Source organism: Semicossyphus pulcher, unplaced genomic scaffold (assembly GCF_022749685.1).
Source record: "Semicossyphus pulcher isolate SPU_LCO1_2020_fin unplaced genomic scaffold, fSemPul1.0.p SCAF_16, whole genome shotgun sequence".
NCBI classification, from domain to species: domain Eukaryota; kingdom Metazoa; phylum Chordata; class Actinopteri; order Labriformes; family Labridae; genus Semicossyphus; species Semicossyphus pulcher.
The window spans coordinates 20,350,068-20,369,528 of NW_027211670.1; the positions used below are offsets into that span (position 1 = coordinate 20,350,068).

General features: G+C 40.6%; 2 protein-coding genes across 2 annotated transcripts; both read right to left on the reverse strand.

Moving 5' to 3' along the window:
• Positions 1 to 83: 83 nt before the first annotated feature.
• LOC138593638 (mitochondrial nucleoid-associated protein 1) lies at positions 84 to 4,673 on the reverse strand. The gene is made up of 5 exons (XM_069664712.1): positions 4,527 to 4,673; positions 2,199 to 3,617; positions 1,815 to 1,925; positions 974 to 1,090; positions 84 to 888 (listed from the first exon to the last, which is right to left on the reverse strand). Exons 1-5 carry the CDS (start codon positions 4,534 to 4,536, stop codon positions 860 to 862), a joined length of 1,686 nt encoding a protein of 561 aa, XP_069520813.1. The 5' UTR covers positions 4,537 to 4,673; the 3' UTR covers positions 84 to 859.
• Positions 4,674 to 5,625: 952 nt separating this feature from the next.
• LOC138593190 (guanine nucleotide-binding protein subunit alpha-13-like) lies at positions 5,626 to 19,056 on the reverse strand. Its single transcript, XM_069664088.1, has 5 exons — positions 18,765 to 19,056; positions 16,274 to 16,500; positions 12,413 to 12,463; positions 10,081 to 10,281; positions 5,626 to 7,994 (listed from the first exon to the last, which is right to left on the reverse strand). The coding sequence occupies exons 1-5, from the start codon at positions 19,045 to 19,047 to the stop codon at positions 7,623 to 7,625; spliced, it is 1,134 nt and encodes a 377-aa protein (XP_069520189.1). The 5' UTR covers positions 19,048 to 19,056; the 3' UTR covers positions 5,626 to 7,622.
• Positions 19,057 to 19,461: the final 405 nt, after the last annotated feature.

Below are 19,461 nucleotides of genomic sequence, written 5' to 3' on the forward strand. Positions count from 1 at the left end.
CTTGTGAAAATTTTCCCTTCTTTAAATAATATAGAAAGAAAACCAAGTAAAACAAACACAGTTAAGTAAATAAATAACAAACTAATCTACACAAGACAATTCACAGACTACAGGCTTTCTTTTAAGAAGCCCTATACAGGTGCAAAACAGTCAAGGTTGAAAATACTGCTATCAGAATATGAGACTACAGCCTGCATTAGCTTAGCTTAGCATAAATACTGAAAATTGGGAAACAGCTAACTCGTCTCTGTCAAACAAAGTCTGCTTACAGGGATCTCTAAAGCACACTTATTAGCTCTCTTCTAAAAACAACAATTTTCCATTCCCCTGGTTGTATCTGAGCAGCAAACCAACTTAGACTCCAGGAAGTTATTGGTTGCAGTATGCCCCGTACAAAATCAAATTGCTGTTTTTATACATATGTTTTTGTCCTAGTGAAATAAAGACGATATAACATGTTAATTAGTGAGCTTTAAAGGGTCTGGTAGCTTGATTTTCAGCTGTTTCCCCCTTTTTTTTTTAGACTTTATACTAAGCTAAGCTAACCAACTGCTAGCTTTAGCTTAATGTTTAACAGATATAAAAGCAGTATTGTATCTTGTGATATAACTAAAGCAGAGAAGTGTATATTTCGAACCTTTGTCTGGAACCTTTCAATAGTTTGACCGTAAACCATGTAGAAGAAAACAGAATGTTACCATGGTGACAAGAACCCAGTACCAATTTCTCACACATCAAACCTGTGTGACATTTTTTGATCTGAATTCATTGCATATCAATAAGTCCTTAAAACGTCCCTCCGCCCCAGCTGCTGGTTTCTTATACAGTCTTGTGCTCGTACAATCATCGTCTCTCGGCCTCAGTGGTGCTTCCTCCAGCGATCACGCTCTGGAAAAAGAAAAAACACTGAGTAATCTCCAAATCGATATAGCCCATTACATAAAGCAACACTGAGAGTAATCCACACACTTACTTATATGAGGGTAACTCCACATGTAGCTGAGCACACAGTATCCTGCTAACAACATGCCCACTCCACCTACACCACCTTTCTTCACGTCTATATACTTCTTATAATACCACTGCCAGCCTGATGGAAACACAGAAAAAGAGAGTGAAAAGACATAAATAATATAGTTAGGCATTCTGGGAGTAGTGTTATGTTCTTGTTGGTTAGATGACAACATTGATACCACCCTCATGTCTGTTTAATACAGAGCTTGAGGGAGCAGCCAGTTAGCCTAGCTTAGTACAGCAGAAAGACTGGACAATAGCTAGCGTAGCTCTTTTTACTGGTAACAAAATTCATCCACTAGCACCTCTAAAGCTCACTTATTAACATATGTATATGTAATTTGTTCAGTTTATACATAAACAGTGTAAAAATAATATAATTTATATTGTAATATAAATTGTTCTGTGTCAGACGTTTTCTTGGATAGGAGCAGTGCCTTGCTAGCTAGCTACTAGCTATAGCTTTGCCATCATCAAGATACCAAATTGTAATTTTTACACTACAGATTTAACAAACAAGATATAAGGTGTGTATGTGTGAGCATTAGAGCTGCTGGAAGGTGGATTTTGTTACCGTCAAACAGCCATGCTAGCTGCTTCCCCTGTTCCTATTCTTTCTCCTAAGCTAAGCTAAACGTCTCCTTCTTCTAGCCTCATATTTAGCATAGCGTAAGGACACAAGTGGGATCAATCCCCTCTCTTTACTCTCCCAAAATAATAATCACACAGATACTGATCTTCTATGTGATTGATAGGCTTCATGCGTTTTGATCTGTGTATGATATATGTGAGACATTTACCGCTTTGCACCATTTGCACCACATCTCTTGGATGGCTGGGAGTTTTGCAGGCGAGCCACTCGGGCAACTCCCTCAGTCTCACCTGTCCAAGACTTCGCTCAGTCAGCGCACCTACAATTCAAGGCACCCATAAAGAATCAATGTACTGACACTGATAAATACACTCACAAACACATAATATTTAATTCCACAAGGGCTGGGTGTTGTATTTTATTAGTGCTGAGATGATGACGTCTTCGATCACGTTAGGATTACAAACATACCTTTTAATTTTTAACTTAAAGTTAAAGTAAAAACTGTCAACACACAATACAGGGGAACAGTAATTTTGCCTAAAGATAGCACACTTATACCCAGCTGTACTTTTTACTTTCAAGTACTGACCTTTAAGTCCATTATCAGCAGTGTTTTGTCTCCTGATCTCGAGCTGTGACCCATCATCAGCTCTCAACGTCTCCCCGGGGGCCAGCAGAGTTTGTGATGTAAGACGTAAAGTATGCGGGCTGGAAAACTGGATGAGTGAGGGTGATATAGCGAGGATTCCTGTCTGATGTTGGCCCGCCTTCAGACCCTCCATGCTGACTGCGTGAGGAGGGGGCGTGGCTTGGCTCACCTGCGACGAAAGATGGCCAGAAAGGATGGAAGCTTTTGAAGTAGTTAGCTCAGGCTGCAGGGAAACATCCCTTTGCAGGGGGATCAAAGATGCTTGACTGGTCTTTGAGGTTTTTCTTTTTACTGATTGTAGCTCTGTCTGGTCTGACTGTGTTTTAGCTGTAATCAAACTGCTCTCTTGATTCTTTGTTGGGAGTGTAGGTGTTATTTTGCTACTTAGAACTTCAGTAGTATCAATCTGGCTCAGGATGCTCAGCCTGTTGGGCTGACGGTTGCCGTTAGCTCGACCTAATGTGGCTTTAACATCCTGGAGCGTAATCCTAGCCTGGCGACCACTTCCTGATTTCAAGAACGAGTTATTCACAGAAAAATCAGCAACTTCCCCCTCGTTTTCTACCCTGAAGTTGTCTCTCACTTGGAGTCTTGCTCTGCTATTATTTAGTTTCGAGTCCAGAGAGGTATCTTTGGTTGTAAGATGAGATTGTGCAGCCTTCTTCGTCTTTGATGCCTTCTTTTGAGACGCACCTTGTGGTTTGATATCTGTGGATGGAAACACAACATGTGTGTTGTCTTTGACTAAGTCTTTGTCAGAATTAGTTTTGGTTTGTGTCACTATTTTGGTCCTGGAGCCCTGAGAATCTGCCACAAATGGATTTGAATTAGAAGACAAGTCCTCTGAGGCAGATCTGGTTCCCTCCATTGATCCTGTAGGAACCTGTTTGGATTGTGTAGCTTCTATCAGAGCACGGAGACTCTTCTTCTTGGGCTCAGAGATGATGGGAGACGGAGACAGTGAAGGAGAGGAGATGAAGGAGGTAGAGGAGGCCATTTTGGCTGTCTTTATTTGTTCAGACAGCTTTTGTTTCTTCTTCTTAGTTGAGGATGAAGGTAATACAGAACTACGGGATGTATATGAGGCATCTGCACCTTGTAAAGGCGGTGCTGATGATTCCACAGACACCCTTTCTTTCTTCTTTGCTTTTGTACTTGCTGTTCCTGGCAGTGTCTGTGTGGCCTTTTTCCCTTTTGCTGTAGGTTCGGAGGAGTCTGCTGCCAGCAGAGAGGATGCTGTTGTCTGATTCACTGTGACATCAGGTTTGGTTGGAGGTGTTTTGGAGCTCACTGCAGCCTTGCAATGTGGCAGGTGACTCTTCAACCTTTTGTAGGTTTTCCCGCAGAATGGGCACACCTCTGTGGGGAACAACAGGGACACAGGACGGTTAAGTTTGTGGTTGAAAGAAGTACAACATGGCACAAACATTTCTGTTTGATGTGGTCAATATAGATTGAAATTTACAATTAATTATACTATTAAGTAATGTTCTGATGGTTTTCTTAAATTAATCTTTTTTTTTCTTGCTAAAAAATGCATTTGCAACAGTATAAAACTCAAGAATATTCAAAACATTAAAGCATCAAAACAGCACATTTAAGAAGATTACTTTATTTTTTTTTGGCCGCTTTGTTTAAAAATGAATGAAATAGTAGTTGCTTATTCATTTTCAGGTTATCCACTGCTGTATTTGTATAAATGAATATGTCAAAACTCCTTATAGTTTGAATAGTGCTCAAACTAGAGTTTTATGGGAGTTGATGGGAGCACTATATAACTCATCGAACAACCCGCAACGCACCTTTAAGATCAACACTCTTCCTACTTATGGACGATTAAGGGCGATGATCAGGCCCACTGTGTGACAGCGTGTAATTGTTTTCAGTCGACTGTATCGTTGTTTATTCTTGTTTTTGTTTTGCTGTATTTAATTTAATCAGGCATCAGTGTAAATGAGGGCTTGCCCTCAGTGATCTTTCCGAGATATAAATAAAGGTAATAATAATAATAATTACCTTATATCTGATTAAAATAAAGTTTATAGTATATATTATTTATTGCAAAATGCTCACTATCTTTGCTTTAAATAGGCTGACTTAGTCATTTAAAAAAGTGCTTTTAGAGGAAGTTGTGGTAGCTTATTCTGCATTATTTCATAATTCAGGAGTGTAGCAAGTAAGAAGACGACACATAAGTTAATAATGGTTGTTATTATGTCACGTGACGTCTCAGACTTTGCGAATCATAAACAGTATTTGGACACTTACCCGAGCTCATTTTGCACGCGACTGTGAAACAGCCAACCAGGGTGAATCATGATCCGAAAGTCAGAAAAAAAGGGACGTTACAGCAGCGGCAACAGTGACATCACCTAAAATAACACATAAAAACAAAAGGATTTAACTTTGGAGTACTTTCAGTTACGTACGTTTTCACATTAAGGGTCGTCACAAACCAACTGTTACAGTAAAGGGAAAGACCCTTTAGGTAGAGCGTTAGGCGCCTGAACGTAAATTGCTAAATGATCGCTAAATTAACTTAAGCTAGCTAAATTATGGCTGTATAAATGAGCGACAGATTTAACACTGGTTTTCAAGAGATGGCATATAACGGGGTTGTCTGGTACACACAAAGAGTTAATCAGATAACTGTATACCATCGTGATCCGTTTAGTGGGTGTGGCGCTTTGATTCGCGTCCTATATTAAGATGGTTCACCCCTGACTACTTCCGGTTTTGCAAAAATCCCCAAACATACCGAACATACCGCTACATTTTTGGTCGTAGTCGACGACAATCCCCCACGTAAGTGTTTGATATGTCTTAGAAGGGTATTTTATTCGTCCACAGTAGTGTTCACAAACTTATTTGGCAGAACAATATATTTAAAACATATTAAACACTCCTGGCACTCCTTAAAAGAGAGTATTCCTTTGAGAAAAAGCAAAATAACAAAAAAGCACAAACCTAACTTGTTTTTCAAGCTTTCAGACACATATTATGGTCTTTCACAGCTGATGGATTTACTCTAGTGTCATGATATTTAGAATCAAATATCTTGAAGGAGTATAGGTTACAGATATCCCTGTACAATAAATCGTACATTGTATTTGTATTCTGTTAGAAGTAGCAAATACATTACCTGGTATATACTCGTTTTAGAATAAGATTCATTTAATTATTTTGGACCCTATATATTTGGAAAATTTAAAAAAAGAGTCAGTTTAAGTAAATGATAATGTAGAAATACAAATTATGGTTGTTCATTTTGTAACAACTTTCTTAGCATATGCACAAAATATACATCTCTTTTGGGCTTGAGTTGTACAAAGTGAATCAGTTATATAAAAAAGAAAGAAGAACCTAGTTTCATTAGAAAAGTGTATTTTATTGATAGGGTTAGAGTGGCATGAGACTTGGCACAGGAATGAATTTCAACAAGGTTGATGGAAAAAAAAATTACACAAAAATACATCTACATCAAAAAGTCATCTTCATTGGAAAAAAGCAGTGATTTTAAAACACATTCAGAATTGAGGGGGGGAAAATGCAATTTCTACAACCATTTACATATACGGAGTTTAACCTGAATATTATTTACATGGCAACAGAATACAGTATGTACAAAGCCAGGACTGGGAGCAAACTTTTGGAGATTTTTGGAGAAAAAAACTACAGGCGTGGTTGATGTGAACAGTCCGGAGAAAGCATGGGGGGATTTGGCAGAGAAACACAGATTACAACAGCCTGGAAGTCGTCCTCTAACTAAGATTGCCCCCAAGTATTCAACTACAGTGGCTTTTTTGTCGACATTTCCCACAAATTCAAATCGTTTTTTAAAGGGGACTCTTAAACAGTACAAGATTTCATTTTCAGAGACACATGGAGTCATAAAACGATGCCTACACAGATTTTCTCACAGGACAGGTCATATGTCACCAGAACAATGTTGGTTACAGTATATTCAGACAATCTAGAGCATCTCTGTACATCTATTAACACACATTCATCATTCAGGCAAACAGGGGAGGTGTGTCCCTTTACAAGGCATCTAATCAGAGATGAAAACAAAGACAGAGAGAGGGGCATTCTGGGTCCACGTTCAGGGGTCACAGCCAGGAGGATGCAGTCCCAAACACAGCCCAGTTAACTGTACTGAGGCCTGACTGAGTCTCGCGCGCTCTGCCACCCAGAGAAACATTAGATTATTTAGTTAGTTCACCAACAATGACATCAGCATTAACGCCTGTTTGGATTCAACCCTGAGAAAACAGTGGACTGCATGTTCACGTGCGGGCACACCTGCCTAATGTGCCAACGAAGGGAAGTATTTTCCTCTAAACAACCACAAGTAAAATACAGGACAACTTGCATATTAATTATCTGTTAAAGGCAGCTAAGACTGGCTTTAAGAAAGAGACGCAGGCACAAACGCAGGATTGAAACAGTGATCGGGTCTCCTTAAGACGTTATATATGGAAAGGCATCGTGGGTTCAGTCTATTTCTAGCATAGTTTCTACAGATAAGGTGCCAGTGCTGGAGCCATTCTCCACACCAAATCTTTAAATATTCTGAGCAGGTTCAGCAACGTTTAGTCGTTCCTGGTCGGGGCCAAACCGCCTGTGTCGACACTTACAACATGCTGACCAAGAAAAGGTGATGACTTGTGATGGGAAAAGGGAGGAACAATGGCAATACGAGAGAAAAATAACAATTGTGCGGTCTCAAGGTGATCAGAAAATTGTCAAACCCTTCTATAAACAAAAGGGATTAAAAACACGGCTCACAAAGCAGCACTGCAGAAATAATGGAGTGATTTTGGACTAACTGAATTCAGTGCTTGGACACAGACTGGCAAATCAACTCTTGATCATTTTGACCATCTAACTCTGTTATTTGTTTAAAAAAAAAGTTCTTATTTCACCATTCCTGTATTTGTTGCTTGGTAGGTTGTATATCTGCTTTCGAAACCGTACGCCCCGATTGGAAAATGTTCTGCTGGTTTCCACAGCCAGGCACCGGCACCTAATGAGTCGGAAAAACCCCCCGGTGGGTCTCAGCGATCAGGCCAGAGGAGAGAGTCTCAGGACGAGGCAGCAGAGACTAGATGTTCATCCAATCCGCCTGCTCGTCTTTCTTTATTACCACAGACAGTCTGTCCTACTGACTCGTCCCCCTACCAAACCCTGGACTAACAAGAAGGCCGACTCTTCAAAGAGGAGTAAAAACTAATATAAAAACGGCTGGAGAAGAATGCTGACGTCTATCGGATTCTTCTGAGGCTGGTCTCTCCCAAGTCCTCGTCAGGAGCAAGGGGGTGGTTTGTCCCCGTTCAGGTCCTCTACTCTTACAGCTGACAGGGGTCATTGGAGCATGAGCTGCTTGAGGTTGTCGTGCAGGATGGTGTCCTTGACGTCCCGGAACACCAGCCGGATGTTCTCCGTGTTGATGGCCGTGGTGAAGTGGTGGTACAGGGGCTTCTGGGTGGCGTCGCGTCTCTTGACCCGGAAACACTCCACCATGAAGGCCTGGATGTCGGGCAGGCTGTGCTCCGTCCCGGAGTACTCGGGAAAGTAGTCCTTGAGCGGAACGCTCTTCACCTTCTCCTCCAGCAGGTCCGTCTTGTTGAGGAAGAGGATGATCGAGACGTTGGCGAAGACACGGTTGTTGACGATGGTCTCGAAGATGTTGAGAGATTCACGAAGCCGGTTGGTCTGCCTGTCCTCCATCAGCACCTGTTAAAGACAACAGATGGATTAAATACACAGTTAAGCTGTTATTACAAGTGCTGCTGTTATTGTACAACAGACAGTTTGTAGTAACAAACATAGCTGCAGACAGAATGTATTGGATCCCTAGCAACTGTCGACACACTGTAATGACTTAGTCCACCACCTTTCTTCTATGTGACAGTAAGGCTTCTCTCTGTAAACTATGTATTTAAAGTTCACCTCTTCTTAACCTGCAGAGGAGGTCGAGCAAGGGAGGCAGAGAGTGAAGAGCGGGAGCAACGTTAGTGACAACGAAGTGTTAAATTAGAGAATTTAAACTCATTTTCTGTTGTTCAAAAGCACCAAAAAAACCAAACCCTGACACCTACGAGAAGGTGCCGAACATGTGTGATTATAGCAGTACGCCCAGTTCATCTTCCTCTCTGCTCTGTGTGCATTAGTGTAGCTTAGCTCGCTTGCTTTAGCGCAGACACAGAGCAAAGCAGAGACAGAGAAAACAAAGTAACTTGGTCTTTTTTCACTCCAGACATGAGCTTAAACTCTCCCAGTGAGCACCAACTGGGATTTTTTTCGTTTAAAAAACAGGTGAAATTAGGTCTGAACGTCCAAGAGCACTTTTTAACCCTTTTTATCACCTGGTAAAGGGAGCAGTTTTGTTTAAACACACCCCACAGAAGAAGAGAAAAGAAAACTCTGACTACGAAGGCAGAGCGACCCCTGGATGCTGACGTAGTTCATTAATACCTGATAGGAAGACGAGTCTTTAGAAGCCTCGTTGGCGGTGCTGAGCACTGGACTTCAATGCCGCTCTCGTAACATCGAATCCAACTCTACTCGTGTTTGCATTCATCTTTTTGTGTTATATATGAGATGCGAGTTGAAAACCGCCGTCAATGTCTTCAGATATTTTTTCAATACTTTTCTTGTTTATTTTTGTATTTTGTATTTTTTTTAATCTACATTTTTTTTAACATGTTCAAAATAAAGATATATATAAAAAAACTTTCACTTTTGAATCGGTTTTGAACGTCTTTATAACACAAATGCAAATCAGTACAAATAACGAAGCCCGAGATGTCGACCAAAAACGTGTTTTCTCCACAACTAAAAGACAACCGGCTGAGTGTTATAGGGGAGAATAGAAACCAGACAATATTCATATTGAAAACAACCCCTGATATCTGAGCATTTTGATTGTAATATTTTTGTTGCTGTCCTGAGTTAATTTCTGTCTTTTGAAAATATCCTCCAGTGGTCTTTGCTGTGGTGCAGCCTCTTCCTGAGTCAGCTGAACGAACTGTATCGAGATGTCAGCACATCCCCGATGTTTAACACTGCAGACTTTGCAATGTAATGTTTCGTATCTTTGCAGATTGATGAATAAAATTTGGTTATTAAAAGAAATAAAAAAAACACTGCAGACTTGTAAGTACTCTGCTCCGCTGTGAAGAGTATGAGATTTCCCAGAGTGCCCTTCTACAGCTGATACGTCGGCTGGGTCGATGTTATCACAGCAAGATCTGTGTGTACGTTGGCACAGACATGCCAAAGATATTTCTGAGGTCTTTTATCAACATTTTTGCCATAACATAGATAGATAGATTACCAACCAGACACGACCTAAAGTTGAACTAATGTCGCACATTAATGCCATCAGCACCAACCTCAGAAATCTAGAAAATCAATCCTTATATAAAAAGGAACTAATCTTGCATCATGTACATTTAAATCAGTGACAGAGACTTTATCCTTTGTGTGTTTCTTGTGTTCCTCTTGTTTGCACTAAACCATCATGTGGGCTACCTTACTCTCCCACTCTTAAGATGACATGTAATACACTGATGGCCTACACTAAAGGCGGATGAGCTATTTTCATTTGAATGTCAGACTTCTCTAACTCTGTGTCTCTTTTTTAAAAGGGCACCATAGAGCACCAAATAAGAGACGCTTTCATTTGTGGTATATGCGCCAAACAACAACAACAACAACAACAGCTCCACAGAGTGTGTACAAAGGCCACGGGGATCACAAGCGCGTGTGGTTGCTTGTACGCAAGAGGAAGTGAGACGTGCGTGTCTGTGTTATTCACCTGGTCGTATTCAGAGGAGGACACGATGAAGAGGATGGAGGTGACCGAGTCGAAACACTCGAACCAGCGCTTTCGCTCCGACCGCTGCCCTCCCACGTCCACCATCTTGAAAGGAACGTTCTTGATCTCAAAGTCATATTCGTGGATGCCTTTGGTGGGTTTACGGGCCAGCAGGATGTCCTGCTGGGTGGGAAGATAATTCTGCAGAGGAGACGGACACAATGAATGAGTGCCTACATCCATAGAAGAAGAAAAACACAGTTTGATATCGGTAAATGAAATAAAAGGATAAAGGCATATATGGGTTGTTGGGGTGATATTTCAATAAAGTCTGGCAGATTTAGTGCCGTCTTTACAGACAAATCATGTATGAGCTTTCAGGAAATCACATTCAAGTTTAACATAACAATGAAACACTATTTTAGATATCCACAAATGCAGAGTTTTATTCATCCTGCACAAAACAAAACCACTGACAAAGTCATGTCAGTAACAAACTTTACTCGAGGTTTATATTTATTAGTTAATAACCAGCTGATATCTGGCTCCATTAAAGCCAAATGTGGGCGTTGTTTTGAAAATATCGATGTCATAATATGGAATTTGGAAATATAGAGTCTGAGAGGTAAAATAAATTCCTCATTTAATCGTTCACTTCCTGTCGTGGTTCATGCTTGAATATGAAAGTACTGGTATTATAGTGGCGATTTGGCCTCGTCAACAAACAAACAAACAAGACTCAAAGTCAAACCAGCCACTGTGGCACGGGGGGGGGGAGAGGATCAAACGCAGGATCAAAACAAACCTTCAAGGTCCAGGAAAAAGTACTTATTCAACCTGGTAAAAAAACCATTCACCTTCCCTATCTTACCTGCCCATATATACATCACCTGGTGCAAACTACTGATTCAAAATAAAAGCCTGAATAAATACTCCAATATTTTCATACACAAATGGTATCTTCTTATATCGTCCTTCTAATAAGTAAATGTTTCTAAAAGGCTCCTTTGACCACATTCTGTTACTTGCTGCTCAGATAGATGTAATAAAGAAGAGCAGCTTCATTTGTTGGAACATTTGTTCTGCTGTTGTTTCTGCAGACTTGTCGAGAGCATTCTGACAGGCAAAGATAGAAACATGACAGAAAACCAGCAGGAATGTTATAGCATAACAAAATTACATTTTTTTCACTTCTTATAAAATATAAATAATTATATTTATATGACTTGGATACAGATAAGTGGCATAAAATGCATAGACGGAATACCTGAATAAAAATGATTAAGTTAATTTAAAGCAGTTATCTCAAAGTTTCGATCTCTTTGGCGGCACCTGTGGCGACTAACGGTAATTCTTCCCAGATATCCAGACAGTGCTGCATGTGTGACGTCCACGGTTGGCTCCGGTTGTAACTCTTGATTTTCCTGGCTGACGGTCGCTTTCCTTTTCAGACTGTTTGCTTCATCAGCGTCAAATTCGTTTCTTCTTTTTTGGATTTTCACTTATTGTTGAAGTTGTATCTGTAGTCATCCATCTTTTCTTTGTTTGTTCAGCCATAGTAGATTACTGTTTACTCGCAACACTTGCAGAGAGCGGAAAAGCAGCTGCTTAGCTCCGCCTACCCTCTCTGGCAGACCAACCACTGCTGGCTGATGGGAAACGCGTCACTAACTGGGCGCCGCTTGGAATTTTTTTCCACTAAAGTCACCACAGACACTCAGTCTGTAAGACTGCACATGCAAAGGCTTTCGTCAGTGGGCCATAGGCTAAATCACCATTCAGCGATAGATAGTGACTTAACAGACATTTATTTAAATGAAAATCTTTGAGATTATCGTTTTAATAGCTTAAAGTTGTGCAACTGTAGGTCTGATGGTGCAGAGTGAACCTTCACTATTGGGGTTAAATAGCTTACAAAAAACACAAAATGCACTGCTGTAACAGTTTAATGATTTACAGCCTGCATGAGAAATAAAAGCTTTTAACAGACTTTTGCAGGCAAGAGAAAACATTGGTTTTATACCTTCCAAGGCCCTTTTATTTACAGGAAACTAAATTCAATGCTTCAAAAACTCTCCACGACCTGTAGATTACTCTGATTTATTATCTACTATGTACTCTGTATGTTGCTAAATTTTCTAAACCAACATGATTAGATTCCAGTTTCCTCGCAGCACAGTGGTTAGCGCTACCAGGAGCTTCTTCACCAACATGAACAACCACCTCGGCTGCTCGTCAGTTAACCTTAAACTGGCCGAGCATGTTGCAGTATTATGAACTATAACATGTACACATGGGTTTATAACAATCAGTGCAGGCAGAAACAACTTACCATCTCGCCAAGCTTATCCAGATTATCCAAGAAATACTTCACTGACTCACCCTGCGACAGGACACAGGAGGAATTTCTGTTAATTCTGCACAATTCACCACATCCAGTCACTTCAATCAGAAACAGAACAGTTTGCATGCAGGACACCTTTTATTTATTTACATGTAGTGCGTTCAGTAGGAAACATTTGCTGTTTTTGTCGAGTTGAAACGGAGACAAAATCTGTCTTTAGCTTAGCAAACGTAATCTGTTTGTTTTCCCCTCCAAAAAGTGCGTGCGTGCGTGCGTGTGTGTGTCTGCTCTGAGCGGCTGAAGCAGGATGCAAACTATTCGCTACTGCAGGAGACACGTGTCTGCAAGTGTGTCTTTGATGTATACAGAAGTGCTGCTACGTCTGAGTGTGTAGGGGAGTTTTTTTTCTCCTCTACACCTTTCCGTCACTGTTCGTGCGCTTTTAGTGCAAGCCCAGACATGAGGCAGCCAGGACTGAGAAGCATTCCTTTATCTGTGTGTGTGTGTGTGTGTCCTGTATTCAACATAAACCAAAGACTGGCTGCAAAAAACAAAACAGATTTTACTTCACAATCATGTCTGAGAGCCACAGTTTGTGTATTGTCACAAGCCGCGCCTTTACAGGAGATTGTTTTGCATGTATTTTGCATTAACGACGTAGTAGGGCAACACCCTTATCGTTAAATTCAAATGTAACCAGTCGTCGTTGTAGTTCTGACTGCTAGCTCCACGTCCCTCCACTGCAAGCTTCTGTACTCACCTTTTGATCTTTTAAAAAAACTAATCTGACCTGAAAAACCTGTGTGTGTGTATGTGTGTGTGTGTGTGCACGTGGGAAGTGTGTAGGGTAAGATTACACAAGGGAGGGGTAGAATGGCGTGGCGCTTCACTACAGCCAGCGACAGAGCAGCTACCCGTCTGTGAAGCTCACGTACTCGGACTTTTCCTTCGAGTAAAGACGCTCAAATCTGAAGGAAGAGCTGGTTTTGAAATGTTCAAGAAATCAGTCCGATTAAAGAAAAAGGAGAAGAGAAACAAGAGGGGAAATCACTGAGCATGACAGAGCCTGCGCTTAATGAGTGTGCTGGAGAAGCAAAACTGAAACATAACATTACATAATGGCAGCAGGTCGTCTTAAGTGACTTGTTGGTAGATTAGGCGTCGCTGCATTGATAAAAAGCAGAGGAGAGACAGGAAGCGTGTGCGGCTGCTTTAAGTGAATTTAGCACAAGTCAAAGCGAGAGAGTCCATGTGTGGTTTCACTTCGTTTTAAAACACATGTACAGTTAAAATCCAGCCTGAAGGCGCGAGTGATCTGTGATGCAAATACGTGCAGGGCATCGTCAAAGCACAATGGGCTGTAGCTGCTGGCTGAAACACAAATCAGAACCTGATAACAAGAGACGGCGCTGCTGCTGCTGCCTCTGCTTTTTATCTGCTAGTGCCCCTCCGGTTTTAGAGTCAAGTTATACACAAGACAAAGAGCTGTAACTACGGCAGTGCTTCATTTAGTTATGGATTTATCTGCCCATTTTATTTATGGCCAATCATATGATCACTTATCTGTATGAAGTGAAAACCTTTGTCAGCCTAAAAACCAAAGGCGGAAATCTTCGGATGAAAGTCAAAAACAAGTCAAACGGATTGTTGTTGTTACAGCTTTACAGTTATCCGATCTGTACGTGTAGTCAAGTGTTGGTTTTATGCATAATCAGACTTTAAATAAAGAATATTTAAATAGAAAATGAAAATATATTAACTTGTAAATGTCTTAAAAGTTGCATAATTTGGCTTGCTATCCAACAATCCCAAACTCAAATATCTCATTTATTTTTAAGTTAATTAGAATGAAGCAGAAATTCACCTCAAAGAGGCTGAAACCAGATATTATCTGATATTGGTTTTATAACTTATTTCCCTCCCCCTATCGTTTTTCTGTCGGTGGATTCATCTACAACTCAAGGAAGAGTTTTTGATCGAGTGAAGATCACCAGTTACGTCTCTGATGACAACTTTAGAGGGCTGTGTTCATTTATACTGATCTGAAATTGCTTAGAGTTGTAACAACACATGGATCAAATGTAAAGATTCATTAATCAATGATTCATCGATCATCCCCTATAATTAAAATAATGATTGTCTCTCATTTAAATGTCTGGAAGAGTTCAGTAATAATGGTCAAACATTTTTCTAGCTGTTTTTTGTGAGTAAAACTTTTTTTAACTGATTATTTTAAAGCCTTTGATTATTTCTTTATCACAGGTCGGGCCGGGCAATCATATGAAAATGTCCATCGTAGTCTATCCTGTGTTGTTTGTTTCCCTTCCTTCTCGTGCCGGTCAACCTTTCAGATTTTATCTTTATTTGTCATTCTTCTGCCTGGCTTTGTTTGGGTCTGCATGTTGTGGATATGTGTTGCTGAAAACTTGAAAATCAATAAAGTTTAAGGCATTGAAACGAAAATGTCTATCGTATGTGTTTTTCTATATCAGCTCTATCGTGATTTACGCCAATTTTGAGGTCATTTCGACGATGCTCAACGTCCTGATCCTTTAACCCAGTCCAGAAAAGGACTCCAAGCTAAAAGGGAAACTCCAAAGCCAAAGCAATGTGGTTATTTCATACAGACTAATTATTTGTTAAATTACCAGAAAACATGATATATTGTGACATATATCATTATCGAGATGTGAAAATCCTATATTGTGATATAGGATTTTGGCCATATCGCCCAGCCCTATCACACAGGCCAAGAACTCTGTGACTGTGTGATATCACCAGATATAACACTACCGCTAAATACTCTTTAATTGTATTTCCAACAGTTTTCATTATTGATTAATTATCATTGTTAATCCAAAAAATAAACAAACATTCTTTTGTTGAAGCTTTTAAAATGTGGAGATTTTAAATTTTATTTTGTTGTTGGTCCAAACTAAACAAGAAAATTAGGATGTAGCCTTTGCTGTAGAAACTACATATGGCCATTTCCCATAAATAACTACACTAAACTACTAACTGTGTCCAAGTGTCCCTGTACTTGTGAGTGTTTGTGCACCAATATCGCTGAGTGGGAGAGCCTGGGCTCTGTTTGTAAGCATAAAGCTGTTTAACTACAGATCAACATTCCAGCTCTGATCACCCTTTATTCCCCTTTCTGTCTGCATAACCTGCTCACACCAACAAGTGTGTGAGAGGCTAACAAAACGCCATTGAGAACAGTCCGGCCTTATGCAACTCACAGGAAAACGTTCTGCTTTCGTCTCATAACTGAAGGCAACTTGCAGAAGTGCGTCCATAAGTTTCTATTCAACAGAGGGCCCCTGCACTGCTTTACAAGGTATAAAGTTCATCACATGACCCCAAAGCTCGCATGAAGTTAAACAAAAAGCACAAATACTATATTTTAAAATCTCAGCAGGTTGTGAAAGTTTTACACATCGAAATAAGAGAACCCAAAAGTCCCAGTTAGGACATGTGAAAGCCACAGCTGTTAATCTGGGGTAAACGTCAGTGTGTTAAAACGTGCATGCTGACAGCCAAGACATGAGGAGCGGGAGAGGTATAAACAGGAAGCTGACTCAATCACATGTCTGACCACTCGACAGAGAAAGAGAGAGAGAGAGAGAGCAAGAGATACAAGGAGAGAGGAAAGGGAGGATGGTTTAAGAAGTTTCACTTTCTATTTTCAATATAGGTACCCTGCCTTTAGCATTTCTAAAGAACCCAACCAGAAATCCCCCAAAACTTTATGATCTGATTTGTATACTAGAGTCACATAGAGACAGTCTACGTCAGTTTAGAGCTTGTACAAAAAGGGGGGTCCCCAGGTGTCTGTATGCAACCTACCAGCTGAAACTCCCTGCGACGATCGTACGCGTTCTGTATCCCCGAGTCCGCCCACAGAGCTGTGATGGCCGGCAGGTACCGCAGGAAGACGGGCGTCTCCAGCTGCCCGATTACCATCTGTGCAGACCGGGTGTCGAACGCCATCAGGCTCTCCCCGTGCGGCTGGTTGTCCGGGTCACCCCACGGGATGTGCAGCTTCTCCCGGGCGTCCACCAACACGCGTACACCTGGAGAGGAAGTGAAAAAAAAAAAAAATCAGAGTAAGAGAGTTTCCAGCAGGCTCGATGTGAAGATGAAACCAAAATGGAAGAGAGATTAGAGAAGAGCATGTGAGCTGTTTCGTTTCTGAAAATCTGTACGTATGTATGTACAGTCTCGTGTTTTATAATGCACAAAATGACTGTAAAGAAGGAATAAAGTTAAATATAGATACGTGTTAGTATGGTTATATAAGTGATGTCTTCAACCTACATGTAAAATAGAGAAAAGCAGCATCTCTGATAGGCTGGAACCCGTATATATTTGTTATTTGAGCTTGGTAAATGACTACATTTCTGCTATCACTACCTCTATTATTTTTCTGTCAATGACATCCATTAATCAATCAGTAAAATTACTATAGCTAATTTTAAGGTATCACAGCCAGAGGACAAACATTATCCTATATGACAAATATTTAAAGCTCCTGTGAGGACTTTTTCTCTGGTTATGAAACAGACTGAAATTAATTCTGATGACTCGATATGACCTACAAAAGCAAACCAGACCGTCAGCAACAAGATTGATTATTTCCATATAGTTATTTTTAACACCTGAAACCGCTGGCTGGGGGGTAGGTGTCAGACGAAGCGATTAACTACACGCTGCCTTTGTTTACATTTTCCAGGGTAAACACTTAAAGTGAGTGATACATACGACTGTTAAAGAAAGCAGGATGAGATTTCTTGTTAAGGAACACCACTAAGGTGTCGATCAGATTGAGCACGTTTTGCAGGCTGTTAAACCTTACCGTTGTTAAGGCAACCACGGAATCATTAGCTGTCATTAACCTAACCGTTATTTTGTAAACTGACAGAAGGCCCGCCTCTCCATTCATCCAATTGGACAATGAGAAAAAACGCCAATGACGTCGGCCGCTTTTCCCCAGAAACGAGAGGCGCCCAGCAACCCAAAAAGCGTCCCTCTCATTGAAAACAACAGCAAAAGCTCCAAAAACGCCTCTGTCTGATTGGGATCTTAAAGATACAATCTTGAAGATTTCATTTTTTGTGCTCTTGAGCACCTCCCACTGGCAATAGTCGGTAAATTCCTGACTTAACGAGGCGTCTAAGTCTGGCTCCCTTTGTCATGGTTGTAACTCTTGATTTTCCTCGCTTTCGTTTGTAGACTGTTTGACTTAATCTGAGCGTCAAATTTGTTTCTTTTTCTTTGGATTTGGATTTATTTTTGAAGTTGTATCTGTAGTCATCCATCTTTTCCTTGTTTGTTCAGCCATAGTAGATTACCGTTTACTTGCAATGCTTACAGAACCCGGAAGTGCAGCCGCTTAGCTCCGCCTACCCTCTCTGGCAGACCAACCACTGCTGGGTGATGGAAACTAACTAGGCGCCACTGTGATTTTTTTTGGGCCATAGGCTCAATCACCATTGTGTTAACTCATTCGGTGATAGATAGAGACTTAACAGACATTTATTTACATGAAAAAGTTTGAGATTGTTACTTTAAGCATGTACAGGACAAAATCAGCACAGAGAAAAGAGGTATGGCTTTGTCCACAGGGGGCGCCAAAGTCAACACAAACCAAAAGTTCCTCACAGGAGCTTTAACCAAGAGGCCTTATAAGAAAAAGCACCACAATTTTCAAATGAATTAAAAAATATTTTAAATATCTTATGTAAAACCTATTGATCTCATAAACCAATACAGATGTTGGAAACACTTTTAGCAACATGTTACCTTTCAATAAACGCATCTATGACGCTTTTAATATCATAAATATTATATTTTATACTTTTATTGTAACAGACGTGTATTTTTAGGTAGTTTAGTTCTCTGGAAATGTTACTGTATTGTAAGAAATCCCTTATTATTTAGTGTACTCCCTTTACATACAAAGAGTGGTCAAACAGGAACACCTTACAACATAATGCACTGGTGGGTTCACTCTCCATTAGCTGGCTCAGTTATTGAGCAACAAAACTTGCCTATGGCTATTTGAAACTGCTGGCTTGTATCCAATGGCTATCAAACACGTTTTGTTTTTTTAAATATGATATGGCTATCTGGCTATGAAAGCTTAAAAGGGAGATTAAAGCAGAAACACGGTTGATATGGGTGTGCCGACAGCAGATGTAGTGTGTTTATGTGTGTCCTCTCACCCAGCCCAGCGCTGCTACACAGATGTGGAAACTTTCCATTTTAAGCGCTTTTCTGTCGCAGCAAAACACACCATATGCTCTCCTAATCTACCTGAAGTTAGCAGCGAGGTTACCTTTGATAACATTGCTGTAAATTGTGGCTCTGAAGTCCTCTCGGGCTTGCTGGTCGAAGTCCTGGCCGTGGATGATCCGCATTTGTTTGAGGAAAGTCGACTTGCCGCTCTCGCCAGCGCCGAGCAGCAGGATCTTTACCAGCCGCTTCACGTACGTTTTCTCCCGGGAGAGACATCTGTCGATCTCTTTGGACTTTCGGATTTGTTCCACCTCGCCGCTGTTCAGCAGGCAGACGGGTAGACAAACTTTTAACACGGACCTGGTCGGCAGGAAATCCGCCATGTTCGCACAAACTTCATCGATGCTAATTTGATGCGCGTTCGCAGGGCGCAGGCACGCGACCAAGCCCCTTCCCTAAACTCAGGAAGTAGTGCTGATGACTGTTTACCATCAATCTTTAGCGATTTTATCTTAAATATCTCTGTCTAGTAGACTCAGAAAGACTTTAACTTACATTTTGACTCTAAGCAACGTTTGTCTCATAAAATTACACTAGTTTCACACACGAATATGGCAGTTAAGGTTTGAATAATCAATCCTAACGGCCTAAACGACGCAATTACACAACGAAAATGCTCAGTTTCAAGGACTTATGTAACGATATTTAAACACTTTAAAGTCTGAAAATGACAAGACAACTAAAATATATGAGTTAACAGTAAAATAAATCCAAACACTATACTTGAATGGTGATAA

Coding starts and splice junctions, on each gene's coding strand:
- LOC138593190 (XM_069664088.1), bottom strand. CDS start 19,047: ATGGCGGATTTCCTGCCGACCAGGTCCGTGTTAAAAGTTTGTCTACCC. Junction 16,501..18,764: donor TTACAGCAATGTTATCAAAG/GTAACCTCGCTG, acceptor CTTCCTCTCCAG/GTGTACGCGTGTTGGTGGAC. Junction 10,282..12,412: donor TGGATAAGCTTGGCGAGATG/GTAAGTTGTTTC, acceptor TCTCCTCTGCAG/AATTATCTTCCCACCCAGCA.
- LOC138593638 (XM_069664712.1), bottom strand. Junction 1,091..1,814: donor GGTGCAAATGGTGCAAAGCG/GTAAATGTCTCA, acceptor TGTTTCCATCAG/GCTGGCAGTGGTATTATAAG. Junction 889..973: donor GTGGAGTTACCCTCATATAA/GTAAGTGTGTGG, acceptor TTCTTTTTCCAG/AGCGTGATCGCTGGAGGAAG.